The sequence below is a fragment of the Onychomys torridus genome, chromosome 18, assembly GCF_903995425.1.
Source record: "Onychomys torridus chromosome 18, mOncTor1.1, whole genome shotgun sequence".
NCBI lineage: Eukaryota > Metazoa > Chordata > Mammalia > Rodentia > Cricetidae > Onychomys > Onychomys torridus.
The window spans coordinates 66,267,086-66,282,660 of record NC_050460.1 but is presented as its reverse complement, the minus strand read 5'-3'; the positions used below and the strand labels follow the sequence as shown (position 1 = coordinate 66,282,660).

Sequence of the window (15,575 nt, the reverse complement as noted above, 5' to 3'; positions counted from 1 at the left end):
GCCATCTTTGTGGGTTTCCCCTTCATGATCTTGACCCCCCCATTGTAGGAGAAGGCCAGTTCAACACACTCCCCATTATTACTAGGAGTCTTAGTTGACATCATTCTAGGAGTTTCCCTGGCACTCCCTAACACGGGTTTCTCCCTAACCCCATAATGGCCCCTCTATCAAGATTTCTCTTTCATTGCTCTTGCTCTCTGTTCCTCCCCCAACTCGACCGTCCTGATCCCGATCTCTCATGTTCCCCCACCCCACCCCTTCCTCCTACACAACACCCCCTCTCGCCCCCAGTTTACCCAGGAAATCTCATCTAAAGAAATAACTTTTAGGGTTGGGGATTTAGCTCAGTGGTAGAGCGCTTGCCTAGCAAGCACAAGGCCCTGGGTTCGATCCCCAGCTAAAAAAAAAAAGAAATACTTTAAAAAATTTTTACACACACAGTACACACTAGGCCTGATGGACCATGTGTGCAATTCCAGCACTTGGGAGCCTCAGGCAGGAGGGTGAGGCATTCAAGGCCATCCTCGGCTTATATCCTGCTGCCTGATGTCTTGAGCCCCAGTCTCAAACAACCAATATGTGAGCAAACACATTAGCAATTGCGGCTCAGTGGTAGAGGGCTGGGTAACACACGGGAAGCCCTGTTCACCTCCTGACTGGGAATATTACATTGGCAATCCAGCACATTTTTTTGTTTGTTTGAGACAGGGTCTCACTATGTAGTGCTGACTGGCCTGATAAATGTAGGTTAGATTGGCTTGGAATTTATGCAGTCCTCCTGCCTCTGTCTCCTGAGTGCCGGAATCACCTTGTAAGTTGCCTCTTTCAGCTGATGGAGGATTCCTGCTTAGAAGTAACAATAGACGACCACATGTTGGACCACGGCTCCCTGTCGTCACCTAAAGCCACTTGGCTGGGACCAACTGGAGCAAGGCTCGGACATTTGATTCTGTCATGTGCCTGGAAGGCAGAAACTGGGAGAACTGATAAGCAGCCTGCTTGACTCTCACGCTGGGTGCCCTGATAACCAGTTCATACATCCCTGTTAGACCCCATGCTGACCTCTGCTCGGCCTCCAGTTCACTATCGCCTGAACTCCTCAATCCTACTGTCTCTATGTAGACCCGGCTGAATTTGAACTCACAGAGATCTGCCTTCCCTGTGACGAAAAGCATGTGTCCCCATGCCCTTCCCTGGTTCTTTTTGTTTTGTTTTGGTTTTTCGAGGCAGGGTTTCTTTGTAGCTTTGTAGCCTGCCCTGGAACTCACTTTGTAGATAGACCAGGCTGACCTTGAACTCACAGGGATCCTCCTGTCTCTGCTGGGACTAATGGTGTGTGCCACCATGCCCATCCAACAAAAGTAAATCTCAAAGCCAAAACAAAACACTAGCTGCAAGGCCCTGGGTTCGATCCTCAGCTCAAAAAACAAAACAAAACAAAACAAAAACCAAAAACCCACTAGCTGGGCCTGGCGGCTAATGAATTTAATTCTAGGTTTTCAGGAGACAGCTCTGCGAGTTCGAGGCCAGCCTGGTCTGCACAGCAAGTTCTAGACCATCCAGGACCACAAAGAGAGACCTCATTTCTCTTCCTTTCTTCCTTTCTTTCTTTAGATTGATTTATTTATTATATGTACAGTGTTCTGTTTGTATGTATATCTGCACACCAGAAGAGGGCGCCAGAGCTCATTACAGATGGTTGTGAGCCACCATGTGGTTGCTGGGAATTGAACTCAGGACCTCTGGAAGAGCAGTCAGTGCTCTTAACCTCTGAGCCATCTCTCCAGCCCGAGACCTCATTTCAAAAACAAAAACAATGCCGGGTGGTGGTGGTGCCATGCCTGTAATCCCAGCACTCGGGAGGCAGAGGCAGGCGGGTCTCTGTGAGTTCGAGGCCAGCCTGGTCTCCAAAGCGAGTTCCAGGAAAGGCGCAAAGCTACACAGAGAAATCCTGTCTCGAAAAAACAAAACAAAACAACAACAACAACACAAATTAATAAAATGTTTACATAAGATTGAGGATGCAGCTAGGTTGGTAGAGTACTGGCCTAGCATACAGGAAGTCCTGGGTCCCATCCTCGGGTCACTTACATCAGGCATGGTGGTACCTGCTTGTAATCCCAGCACTCAGGGCTACGTGGAGGATTTGAGTTCATCATGGGGTATGAGAGACCTTGTCTCATACAAACACCAGAGCCAAAAAGACAGGAGACTTGTGTAACTCCCCCTCCCCAGCCCATTCCAGCTCCAGTTCTCCTGGAGGTGACTCTCCTATTCAGTTCCCAGAAAAGTTCTGCCCATTTACAGAGCATGTGTGAGGCTGGGGGAGAGCTCAGAGATAAGCACTTGCCTAGCATGTACAAAGCCCTACGCCAGATCCCCAGCACCACAAAACTATCATTACCAGTGACAACCAAATCCCACAGCAAACTAAAGGAAAAAGTTGCCATCTCCTACACTGTTTTGTTTTTGTTTTTTCCTTTTATGAATGACAGTGTCCCATACATACCGTCTAGGTCATCTATTGTCTACATTTTATCTGTCTTGAGTTTGTCCACTCTACACAGATGCACCTCAGGATTTGAGAGGCCGTGTGGTATTCCACTGTCCACATGCACCACGTGTTGGTCATCTGCGAGTGGGACCCAAACTGAGCACATCACCCTTCCAGATCTATAGGATACTGTGTGACACTTCTTTTTTGGACTGGAGTACTAAGTAGCTTAAACTGGTCTCAAACGTGCAATTCTCTTGCTTCAGCCTCCTCAACGCTGGGATTATAGGCTTGCACCCCACAGCCACTGATTCTCTCCCTTCGGTTGCTCATTTTGTTCTCGGTGGGTTTTCCCACTGGCCCCATGGGTGACACTGACGAAACAGAGCCAAGCCTGAGCACCTGGCCATCTTAAACCCCAAACTGAATTCCTTCCGCCGCCACACTGATCTGGGGCTGGCAGTGGAGTAAACTCTGCTGGAGTAGAGCATCTCATTTGTGCCCGAAGGAAAGAAAGCCTGAATATCTGTCCCCTCCATCTGGAGACTCTACCTTATCAGCCCTGGCAGGGTGAAGCGGTAGAGCTGGCGAGGACAGGAGCTCCAGAGCAGTTTCTGGGGACAGGGGAGGAGATGGAGCATTGCATTGCACATTTGGGAAGGTATGTCATTGAAAAGGTAGAGCGGCTGCTGGGTCCCCTCTCACCGAGGCTAAATCCAGAGCAGAGCTTGTGGGTAAGGTAGTTGCAACACTTATCCTTTCCCCGCTGGTGCCTGGCCACCACCTTGTCGCTATGTCATACCCAGCAGCCCTCAGGAATGTGGAGATCCCTTAGGAATGGCTGGCTGCAAGGAGGAAGAGTATAGATGTGCAGATGGGCACACTCCAGGGGTTCATTTGTTGTCTGAAAGGGATGTGACTCCTCACAGTACTTCCAGGACAGACCTTCTACTTCTTGGGAGGCCCAAGAACCCACTTCTCAGCCTTTTGTTTACTCCTTGGGAAGCTGGTACAATGGGCAACGTCAGAAGGCTCAGTGTGGAACCTCAGTCTGGGCTTCCAGGGCAGCCTCTGGGGACAGTGGCGTGGAGGAACCAGAAGCCAGACCTAGTCCTTTTCTGAGGCTCCAAGATCAGTGTGTGCAAAGCTTCCTCAAGGTGGCAGTAACTCCAGCACTTGGTAGGTGGAGGCAGGAGGATCAGGAGTTCAGGGCCAGCCTCTGCTACGCTGCAAGTTTGAGGCCAGCACTGGCTGTGTGAAACCCAGTCTCAAGAACATGGGGGCTGGATAGAAGACTAGGTTGGTAAATGCTTGCAAGTGTGAGGGCCTCCGTGTGGATGCCCTAGAATCCGCATTAAAAGTCTGAAGTCTGGATGCTGGGGCTGGAGAGATGGCTCAGAGGTTAAGAGCACCAATTGCTCTTCCAGAGGTCCTGAGTTCAATTCCCAGCACCCACATAGTGGCTCGCACCATCTGTAATGAGATCTGGCAATCTCTTTTGTGTACATAATAAATAAATCTTAAAAAAAGAAAAAAAAGTCTGGATGCTGCATTGTGCTCTTGTGATCCCAGTGCTTCTGGGAGCAGACAGGCAGGTAGGTCCTTGAAGCTCAGGGTGAAGCTGGTGAGTTAGTCTGGTTTATTCAGCAAAGTTCTGGGCCTGTGAGAGACCCCATCTCAAGCAAAAGGTGGAAGGTTCCTGAGGAGTAGTTATATCTATGATTGTCCTCTGGTCTCCAGAGGTACAAACACATGTGCGCATGACACACACACACACACACACACACACGCACGCACGCACGCACGCACGCACGCACGCACGAGCATGCACACACAGCAGAAGAAATAGAAACCAAAGATATTTTTGTTGCTGATCTGACAGATTTTCTTGGGGTGGAGATGGGAGGGTGCTGGCCTTGACCTTGTTATAGTTACAAGTAACTAAGCCTATGAGGGACAAAGGAGGGTAATACGTAGCCTTAAATTCTCCATGGCTGGGCAGGCGGTGGTGGCGCTCTCCTTTAATCCCAGCACTGGGGAGGCATAGGCAGGCTGATTTCTGTGAGTTTGAGGCCAGCCTAGTCTACAGAGTGAATTCCAGGACAGGCACAGCTACATAGTAAGACTGTCTCGGAACAAACAAACTAACAAACTGGCTGGGTATCCTATGTGGCAGCCAATGTTTGTAACCTCCATCCTTGGGAGACAGAGGCAGAAGGATCAGGAGTTCAAGGACAGTTTCAGCTACTTAGCAAATTCTAAATCAGTCTGGATTACATGAGACTCTGTCTCTGAGGGGAAACATAGATCAAAATATATTGTATGAAAACAGTTTTTTTTTCCAATTAAATAGTGTATCTCAAACTCGAAAATACTGTTATTCTTTTGAATACCCAACACCTAATTTTTTTTTTTCTTTTTGCAAGTTGGGAATTTTATCTGTTGGATGTTAAAAAAAAGTTCTAAGCATTCTTCCCGTCTTTGCAAGTAACTGTTGACTTTCTTTTTATCCTGTTTTCAGGGAAAGACCCAGGAAAGAATGTGAATCTTCTCATATGCCAAGAAGTTCTATAAAGATTAGTTTCGATTCCTCAGAAGCTGTGTTGAGGAAGACCCACTGGGCCCAGGGGATCAGATCCACGAGGCCAACTCCAAAAGGAAATGAAACACTGTAAATATGTTTGGCAGGGTTTGTGGGTTTGTGTGCTTAACATGATCATCCACACAAGACCAGGTGTGCCTCAGTGTGTGTGTGTGTGTGTGTGTGTGTGTGTGTGTGTGTGTGTGTATGTGTGTGTGTGTGTTGGGTGTGTACCCACTTAGGAGCAGTGTGCACAATCCATTGACTTTGATGTCCTGGAATCTTCATTTGGGGGCAGGGCAAAGGATCTGCCCCAAAGCTGAACCCCTAATCCCTGGCAGGTCTCCTCTTTTTTCTCCTCTAGGACCCTGCCCCCTGTCGCCACTCCCCGCCTTTTGACTTTGGATCCTTTGGCAGCCTGCTCAGCCCGCGGTGGTTTCGGGGAAGTCAGATGACCTTTCTCTGCCCTGGCTCTTGGTTCTCGCGTCCTGACACCATGGCCCCTCTGCTGGCTCTCCTCTGCCTGCTGCAGCTGTGCCCAGGTAGGAGGCAGGGAACGAGGCTATTGGGGCCCTATGGGCGTGGCAGGTGCTGCTCGGTCGAGTCCGCACCTGAAAGAGACAGCCCCTTCCCGCCGCCCCTCTCTCATCTGGGCTGCTTTTCCTTCCCCACACCCACAGGCCTGGCAGCTCTCTCCTGCCCTCAGAATGTCAATATCTCCGGTGGTACCTTCACCCTCAGCCATGGCTGGGCCCCTGGGAGCCTCCTCACCTACGCCTGCCCCCTGGGCAGCTACCCAACCCCGGCCTGGAGACGATGCCAGAGCAACGGGCAGTGGCAGACCCCAAGATCCCGCCCGCTGTCCACCCTGCGATCCCCTCGGTTGGTGAAAGCAGTCTGCAAACGTGAGTCCCTCTGGGCTTTGGGAAGTGCCCACCAGTGTCAGACCTATTAGCAGGGGTTCCCAGGGACTAGTTAGAGAGAGAGGCTTTCTTTCAAAATACAGGAAAAAGCTAGTTGTGGTGACTCAAGTCTTCAATTCCAGCCCTGGGGAGGCAGAGGGAAGGAGGGAGGGAGGGAGGGAGGGAGGCAGAGGCAGGTGGATCTCTGTGAGTTTGAGGACAACCTGGTCTACACAGTGTGTTCTAGGCCAGTCAGGGTTGTAAAATGAAACCCTGTCTCCAAAAACAAACAACCCTCCCCAACAAAGGCCCCCAGAAAACCACAAAAACCAAACCAAACCAACCAAACCAACCCAGAAAAAGTCCACTGTCCTTTGTAAGGATAATTTTTTTTTTTTAAGGTAAAATTAACTAGGATTTTTGGCCATTCTAAATGGATGCTGAATGCCTTGAAGCACCCTTAACACAAGTGTCCTTGATGAGAGACTGGGGTGACCACAGCCCTTGATGGGGGCAACTGTGTATCAGTGAGATGCACTATTCTAAGTAGGCAGTGTTCAACCAATTGCCTAAGACACCAATCGTATGTTTCAATCTCCTTTTTGGGTTTTCTTTGGTGCTGCAAATGGACATCAGGGGCTTGCTCTTCTATTGAGCTAATTTTCCCAGCCCTTTTTTGACTAAGGACTTTTGTTCTGAGTCTGCCAACCCTACCTGCTTTGGTCTCAAAGGTGAGCTTTGAACTCATTGAGGGTGGATATAAACTCCTGCTTCCTCATCCCACCTCTCAGGTGCTGGCCTCACAGGCATGAGCCACCATGTTGGGTTTTGAGACAGAGTCTCTCTGTAACCCAGGCTGGACCCAAACTTGCAGTAATTAATCTACCAGCCTCTGCCTCTTGAGTTCTGGGTTTACAGGTGTGCACCACCACCACCACACCCAAATGTTCTGATTTTTTTTTTTTTTCTTGGTTTACGAAGACAGGGTTTCTCTGTGTAGCTGGCCTCCAACTCACAGATCTTCCTGCCTCTGCCTCTGAGTGCTAGGATTAAAGGGTGAGTCACCACCACCTGGCCCGATTTTTTTTTTTTTTTTTATTATGTAGTATGTATGCCTGCAGGCCAGAAGAGGGCACCAGATCTCATTACAGATGGCTGTGAGCCACCATGTGGGTGCTGGGAACTGAACTCAGGACCTCTGGAAGAGCAGACAGTGCTCTTAACCTCTGAGCCATCTCTCCAGCCCCCCCTCCCACCCCTGATTTTGTTTTTGATACAGGGTTTTGTTATAGTCCAGGCTGGCCTCAAATTCACCAAATAACCTAGCGGGCCTTGCGCTTCCGTGACCTTCCTGCCTCGGCTGCCCAAGTGCTGGGATTATGGGCTGCACCACACCAGGCTCTTACCATGTCTTTGCAACCAGTTGACAGTCTCGGGTTCTAACAGGAGAGCCCGCCCCACGCCTAGGCTGGCCGTCAGCCATCCTTCCCTCTCGCCTGACTTCTCTCCCTCCAGCTGTTCGCTGTCCAGCTCCGACTTCCTTTGAGAATGGCATATACACCCCCCGGCTGGGGTCTCACCCTGTGGGTGGCAACCTGAGCTTCCAGTGTGAGCATGGCTTCACGTTGCGGGGCTCGCCTGTGCGGTACTGTCGCCCCAACGGCATGTGGGATGGGGAGACCGCTGTGTGTGACAGTGGGGGTAAGTGCTCTTACTGTTGGGCTACTTGGGGGTGGGGACAGGCCTTGCAACCCCAGAAGCTTTTGTGGGGACAGGAGCCTGGTGTTGGTGGTGGCACAGTAATGCTCCTGGATTGGGGCGGGTGAGGTCTGTGGGCCACACTTCACTGACCCGCACGGAGCCCGGTCCAGGCAATTGCTGGTAGGTTTCACATCTGACTCAACGGCTCTGCAAACCCTTCCTTCTTTCTTTTCTCCCTTTCCTCCCTCCTCCCCGACTTCTCTCTCCCTCCCTCTCTTTCTTCCCTTCCTTTCTTTGACTGGGGGCTCCCTCTAGCCCAGGTTGAACTGGGCCTCAGGACGTAGCCCAGGATGGCCTTGTGCTTACTGCAATCTCGGTCTTCAAGACAACACTTTGTACTTAGCCCTACGAAGTGTCCAGACAAGACCTGTGAGAGATGGAGAGCTGCATGTTTGGCTCAGTGCCTAGCTTCTGGGGCTGGGTGTGTGGCTCCAGCTGCTCTAACTTAGTCTCTGGACAGGTTACGTACCCTTCCCGTGCCTCAGTTTTCACATTTGTAAAATGGGAATAGTGGGCCTGTCAAGATGGCTCAGCAGTTGGAGTTCCGTTCCCAGTGCATCAGGCTCACACACACACACACACACACACACACACACACACACACACACACCCGTAGCCCCAGCTCCAGGGGATCCAACGCTCTTGTGTGGCCTCCACACAGACATACACATAAATAATAATAATAATTTTAAAAAACTCTGTGAGTTTGGGGCCAGCCTGGTCTACAGAGAGAGTTCCAGGACAGCCAGGGATACACAGAGAATTCCTGTCTTGAAAAACCAAAACAAGATAAAAAGTAAGAAAGAGGAATAGCAGAGTGCGGGATGGGTTAACGGCTGGAATTACTAAGCAGCACCCAAGGGACCAGAGGGACCAGAGGGACCAGGGGGAAGAGCTCACCTGCTGCTGCCTGTAGCTGTCGGTCTCCAGAGACCCTGGCTTAGCCACGTGGGTCTTCCCAGAGTCCTGCCTTCGTGGCTTTTCTGACGGACCCAGCGATCCCTGAGTACTTCACAGCCCTGTGAATGGTGTTGGGGGAGACAGGGCCTCTCAGGATCCCCTGGAGCACTTGGTTTTTTAAACAAAGGGTCTCAAGTAGCCCAGGCTGGCTTCAAATGCAGACTGCCTATGAACTCCTGTTCCTCTTGCCTTAACCACCGTAGTGCATACCACCACACCCAGCTTCGCCACCACACAGGAGGCAGGCAGTGTCTGCTAGGTAGCAGGACCATGCCCTCACCCAGCTACCCCGACAGCAACCTCACTCATGCTGGAGTCTCTCCCAAATAGCCATTTATTCAAACGCAAATATAGTTTATCTTAAATTTGACACATAATCTCCCTGTATTAAAGTATGCAATTTGTGTATGAGACTGGGGGTGGGATCCACTGAGCTGTACTCCAAACTCCATAGTAAGAAATTTAAAATATGTATTTATAGCCGGGCGGTGGTGGCACACGCCTTTAATCCCAGCACTCAGGAGGCAGAGCCAGACGGATCTCTGTGAGTTTGAGGCCAGCCTGGTCTACAGAGTGAGTTCCAGGAAAGATGGAAAACTACACAGAGAAACCCTGTCTTGAAAAACCAAAAAAAAAAAAAAAAAAAAAAAGAGAGAGAGATGCCACCTAGATTGAGGATACACCCACACTGCAGGACTTTCTCTTGTCTTCTTCTATAAGGCAACTCCTTTCTGACTGCTAACTAAGTCTACCTGTTCTTTAATTTGGTTTATTTTACGTAATATCTCTTTATTTATCACATGTGCGTGGGAGAAGCGTGATCGTGCCATGGCGTGGGTGTGGCAGTCGGAAGACAACGCTCAGGGCTGATATCAGGATCAAACTCAGCTTGTTGGGTTTGGTAGGAAGTGCTTCTGCCCACTGAGCCACCTTGCCAGCATTGTCCTGTTCCTACACTTCATACAAATGGAATCATGTGGGGTGTGCTTTTTCATAACTTGCTTCCTTTAAAATACATTTTTATTTATATGTATATGTGTGTGAATGTGTGCCACATGTGTGCATTCTCATGGAGGCCAGAGACGTTGGATGCCTTACAACTGCCATTACAGATGGTTGTGAGCCACCATGTGGATGCCGGGAATTGAACTCAGGTCCTCTGAAAGAGCTTCCCGTGCTCTGAACCCCAGCCATGTCTCCAGCCCCATCTCATTTTCCCTTGTTCAGTGCTTTTGAGAATGATGAATGCTGTCGTGGGAGTCCATGGTTCTCTTTTTAATTGTATGGTGTTCTATTTTATAAATGCATAATAAAGTATTATTGTCTTGTTGAGTATGAGTGATGTCTGGTTTGGGGCTACAAAGAGTGAGGTTTTTGGGAACTGTCTCTGCGGACTTTGCCCTCTGGAGTGATAAGTTGACAGACTGCATCTTTACCCAGGGTTTCCCCTGTGGACATTCCAGCTGTTTAAACAGAATTCTGGCTGTTCCACACCCTCCTTATAGCTGGAGTCACCTCTAGGTTGAGGGTCGACCATTCTCATGGTGTGCAGCAATCACCTTGTGGTTTATGAAATGCAAGTGATGCCTGGGTCAGGCCTGGAGTGCCCCGGTGGGTGGCTGAGGTCTCGAACTCTGAGGGCTGTGGGCTATTTAAGGTCTCCAGCCATACTCTAGTCTTATGGTACTAGCATCTAAAGGAGCCCTTGGTGGCTTTGAGGGTCTAGAAGAGGAAGATGTGGCATGAAGGACGAGGCATTGAGCCGGGCAGACATCCCCAGGCCCCATTTACCTGTCTTTGTTCACTTGCAGCTGGCCACTGCCCGGACCCGGGCATCTCAGTGGGCACAGTACGGACAGGCTCACGCTTTGACCTTGGGGACAAGGTCAGTTACCAATGCTCCTCCTCAAATCTGGTGCTGACTGGCTCCGTGGAGCGGGAGTGCCAGGACAATGGGATGTGGAGTGGAACAGAGCCCATCTGCCGACGTGAGTGTCCTCAGTGTTCTCCTGGGACTGCACACCTGGGTCTGCTCCTGCTGACCCTCCTGTGACTCTTCCCACAGAGCCATACTCTTATGACTTCCCTGAGGATGTGGCCTCTGCGCTAGGCACCTCCTTCACCAACCTGCTTGGAGCTACCAATCCCATCCAGAAGAAGACAGGTGAGTGAGTACCGGAGAAGGGGCCTGGATGGAGCAGGAGAAGGCAAGCTACCTGGATGTGGGGAGCTGGATGACCTTTGTTATAGCACAGGCTGGGTGGGCATCTAAATGCCTCATTTCTTGTTTTCTTCAGAAAGTCTGGGCCGTAGGATCCAAATCCAGCGCTCAGGTCACCTGAACCTCTATCTGTTGCTTGATGCGTCTCAAAGTGTGTCAGAAAAAGACTTTGAGATCTTCAAGGAGAGCGCCTCCCTCATGGTGGACAGGGTGAGAATCCTTCCCAGGCTTGCTGGCTTTCCTTCTTCCTTGCTAGGAATCCCATTCGACCCACCTCCTCCTAGAAATCTTCCCCGACCACTAGAAGCATGAGTTCAGTGTATAGGATCATATCTTTATTCCATACGTGATTTGCAACACCTGCTACGTCTGAGGCACCGGACTGGGTGCCAGGAGACACCACACAGGGGCCAAGTGCAGCTCTGTCTTTTCAGGGATTCGTCATCCACAGCTGTGGTCTCCAGAGAGAGTTATCGAGATAACCTATGGGGCATGCCAGAAGAACCTGGCACTCGTGTTGAAAAGTCATAATTTAAGCCAATAATTTCAAAAAATTGAAGATATATATATATATATATATATATATATATATATATATTTTTTTTTTTTTTTTTTCTTCCTGAGACAGGGTTTCTCTCTGTAGCTTTGGAGCCTGTCCTGGACTAGCTCTGTAGACCAGGCTGGCCTTGAACTCACAGAGATCCACCTGCCTTTGTCTCCCGAGTGCTGGGATTACAGGCGTGCACCACCACCGCCCGGCCTATGCCATATTCTTATTGTTAAGCTAGTAATTTCATACCTCAAGGCAGGAATGGTAGACAGGAGGATTTTAGGAGTTCATGGCCAGCCTCGGACTGCATGAGACTGATGAAGGATGTGGGAAATGGTTCAGTGGGTAAAGGCACCTGCCACACAAACCTGAGCTTAGATCTCTGGAATCTGAATAGAAAAAAAAAAAAAAAAAAAAAAAGTCAGATGCCACAGGCATGTTTGTGACCCCGGAGGATGGGAGGCAGGGGCAGAACTGCTGTGTGCTGTCAGGGCAGTGTCCCTGGGCTTCTCAGCACAGAGCAAACACGATCAGAGGCTGACTCTAACATGGTGTACACACACGCACGTGCGCACATACACACACACAGGAATGGGGGAAGCACCAACAAGAAAACATTTTTTGAGACAGGTTCTCTTTACACAGCCCCGGCTGTCCTGGAATGCGCTATGTAGACCAGGCTAGCCTCAGACTCACAGAGATCAGCCTGTCTCTCTCAATGGCTGGGATCAAAGGCACGTACCACCACACATGGCCCAACACTTTTTTTTTTAAATTGTGTATTTAACAATAATTCATATAAAAAGATAGTTGTTTTCTTCCAAGCATATTAATTTTTTTTCTGCTAAGAATTGAACCAGACCTTTATGCATACCAAGGACATGCTCTGCCACTGAGCTACACACCAGACCCTCAGTTAACTTTCTTTGTTTGTTTTAAGACTTTTCTTGTAGTCCACACTGACTTTGAACTTTCGTTTGTTTGTTTTTCAAGACAGGGTTTCTCTGTGTAGTCCTAGCAGTCCTAGAACTCACTCTGTAGCCCAGGCTGGCCTCAAACTCACAGAGATCCACCTGCCTCTGCCTCCCGAGTGCTGGGATTACAGGCATGCGCCACCACTGCCTGGCTGATCTTGAACTTTGATCCTCTTTCCTTGACATGGATTTGTCCTTATTTCCAGCTCCCAGCTCTATCTTATTTCATTTTTATTATTTTTAATTTTATCTGTGTGTGTGTGTGTGTGTGTGTGTGTGCGCGCGCGCGCGCCCTGAAAGGGCGTTGATACCTTAGATCTGGAATTACCAGCATTTGTTAAATTACAGGAATTTGTGAGCCATCCAGCTGGGATCTGGGATTCGAACTCAGGAGGGACAGCAAGAGCTCTTGGCTGCTAATAAATCTCCCCAGCCCTGCCCCCAGCTGCATTTTAAAGAGGATTTGCATGTGTGCTCTGAAGACTGTCTTAGGGCTTAAAATTAAGGAACTTCGGTCCCCCTGTACCTCTCGTCTGTGGCACGGTTCAGGCTGGAGTTGCAAGGCTCAAGTTCTTTCACTGTGAGATGGGCACTCTCATCACGGACCACCACTGAGCTGCTGTGTGGGTGAAATGAGGAGGGATCTGTCAGGAGTACATGCGTGGCATGTGTCATTTCCTTGGCTTCTTCAGACCGAGTTTCTTTTCTCTCTCTCTCTCTCTCTCTCTCTCTCTCTCTCTCTCTCTCTCTCTCAAGATTTATTTATTATGTATACAGCATGTATGACTACAGGCCAGAAGAGGGCGCCAGGTCTCATTACAGATGGTTGTGAGCCACCATGTGGTTGCTGGGAATTGAAGTCAGGACCTCTGGAAGAGCAGTCAGTGCTCTTAACCTCTGAGCCATCTCTCCAGCCCCCAGGCCGAGTTTCTTACTGAGGGTCTTGCCTGTCGGCTCAGCACAGGCTCTCTGTGTCTGTCGGACCTGCTCTGGTTTGGTTTTGCGAAGCCTGCGCTCTTCTCTCCTGCCCTCTCCAGATCTTCAGCTTTGAGATCAAGGTCAGCGTTGCTATCATCACCTTTGCTTCCAAGCCCAAAACCATCATGTCTGTCGTGAGTGAGAAATCCCAGAACGTGGTGGAGGTGATCAGCAGTCTGGACAAAGCCTGCTATAAAGGTTTGATTCCAGAGGCAAGGGGCATGAAGTTGGTAGTGGATTTGCTTAGCATGCAGCAAGCCCTGGGTTCCAGCCCCAACACCACATAATTCCTGCTTCCCTGGTCGTCTTTGGCTACCTATGGAAATTGAGGCCAGCCTGGACTACATGAGACCCTTTATCAGGGACAGAGGAATGGAGGGATGGTGGAGGGAGGAAGGGAAGAGGAGGGAGGGAGGGAGGGAGAGAGAGAGAGAGAGAGAGAGAGAGAGAGAGAGAGAGAGAGAGAGAGAATATTTGTTCATTCTTAGAGCACTTGGGTCCAGGGGCAATGGTAGGATTCCAGTTTCCACACCTCATAGCCTTCCATGACACACTACAAGTCCGTATTCAAACGCACCATACAGGATTTCAGCTCCTTCTAGATCCGCTGGCATATGCTCTGCTTTTTGTGACTCAACACTGTACCCTCCCTGTCATTGCCCACCTGCACACTGTGCCAAACCTGCCTGGGTGCCACCAAGCAGCTGAAACACCACAATCTCTTGGGAACTTGTAGTCATTTTAGATTGATGATTACTTGATGATTAATTTCATTTTTTTCCCCCAGAGGTGAGGACCGAACCCAGGGTCTTGGGCCTGCTAGGCAAGCGCTCTACCACTGAGCTAAATCCCCAACCCCGAGTATTTCCATTTTTATTTAATTAATTAATTTTTGAGACAAGGTCTTCGTGTGTAGCCTTGACTGACTTGGGACTTGTTCTGTAGACCAGGCTGGCCTCAAACTCACAAAGATCCTCCTGCTTCTGCCTCCTGATTGCTAGGGTTACAGACTTGCACCATCCTATCTGTCTCTGTAATGGACATTCTAAGGTGGAAAAACCAAAATGCTTTGAAAAGTCATTCAAAATACCTGAGTTTATCAGACACTCTGACAACTTGCATTTCTGGTGGTCTTTCAAACAGAGCAATCTCCTCCTTCCTGGGTGGCAGGTAGAGGGTTTTTATTGTTTGGTTTTTGTTTTCAAAAGATTTTTCTTCTGGCACATTTCAGATCATGAAAACGCCTCTGGTACTAACACTTACGAGGCCCTGTACAGTGTCTACCTCATGATGAACAGCCTGATGGCGCGCTTGAGCCTGACAGGGGGCTCCACATGGCATGAGATCCGCCACGCCATTATCCTCCTGACAGACGGTGAGTGTCTCCCTGTCTGCTGGAGGAGGCAACAGTGGGCAGCCTCCATATAGGTTCTGGAGTCTTGTGTTCTGGTTGTCTTCCTGTGCTTGGGGGGCTCGTGTGGTCTTTTTGTCTGTTTGGTTTTGAGACAGGGTTCCTCTGTGCAGCCTTGGGTGGTCTGGAACTCACTCTGAAGACCAGGCTGGCCTCAAACTCACAGAGATCCGCCTGCCTCTGTCTTCCAAGTGCTGGATAAAAGATGTGTGCCACTGTGTCTTACTTTTTTTTTGAGACTGGGTCTTGATCTGTAACCCAGGCTGACCTTGAACTCATGGTCTTCCTACTTCAGCCTGCTGAGTGGCCTGAATTACAAGCATGTGCCACAACCCCCAGCCCATAAACACACACACACACACACACACACACACACACACACACACACACACACTATTCTTTTACAGTCATCACATGTATTTGTGGGCATGTGTGGCATGTCAGCCCATGAACATAATGATCAGACATGAGTGACATGTCTGTCAATTCCACTACTCATCATTTCTTTGTGTTGGAAGCATTTAACATTCCTTCGCATGATTCTGAAGTATCCAGGTACTTGCTGCTAACCTTGACTATCTTGCTGGGCTATGCCATACCAGAGCAATACAGGATACTTCAAACTGCGCGTGGGCCTGGTGTTCAGGGTCATGTGACCCTTCTCTGTTTTTCTAATCTTAGTGAATGTGCTGCAGAGGCAAGCCTCAGCTTCCTCTTTCTTTTCTTTTCTTTTTCTTTCTTTT

At 49.5% G+C, this 15,575-nt stretch overlaps 1 protein-coding gene across 2 annotated transcripts in view; it reads left to right on the top strand.

The window, feature by feature from the left end:
• The window catches only part of C2 (complement C2), a 30,706-nt gene that overhangs the window by 9,160 nt on the left and 5,971 nt on the right, over positions 1-15,575 (top strand). The window contains exons 2-10 of one of the 2 annotated variants that reach the window (XM_036167480.1): positions 5,016-5,165; positions 5,440-5,617; positions 5,756-5,980; positions 7,493-7,678; positions 10,510-10,686; positions 10,764-10,862; positions 10,996-11,129; positions 13,481-13,619; positions 14,653-14,796. In XM_036167480.1, the coding sequence (XP_036023373.1) occupies positions 5,527-5,617; positions 5,756-5,980; positions 7,493-7,678; positions 10,510-10,686; positions 10,764-10,862; positions 10,996-11,129; positions 13,481-13,619; positions 14,653-14,796 (1,195 nt within the window). In that variant the 5' untranslated portion in view covers positions 5,016-5,165; positions 5,440-5,526. Of the gene's footprint in view, positions 1-5,015; positions 5,166-5,416; positions 5,618-5,755; positions 5,981-7,492; positions 7,679-10,509; positions 10,687-10,763; positions 10,863-10,995; positions 11,130-13,480; positions 13,620-14,652; positions 14,797-15,575 lie in introns of both variants that reach the window. The other variant, XM_036167481.1, reaches the window with a different exon arrangement.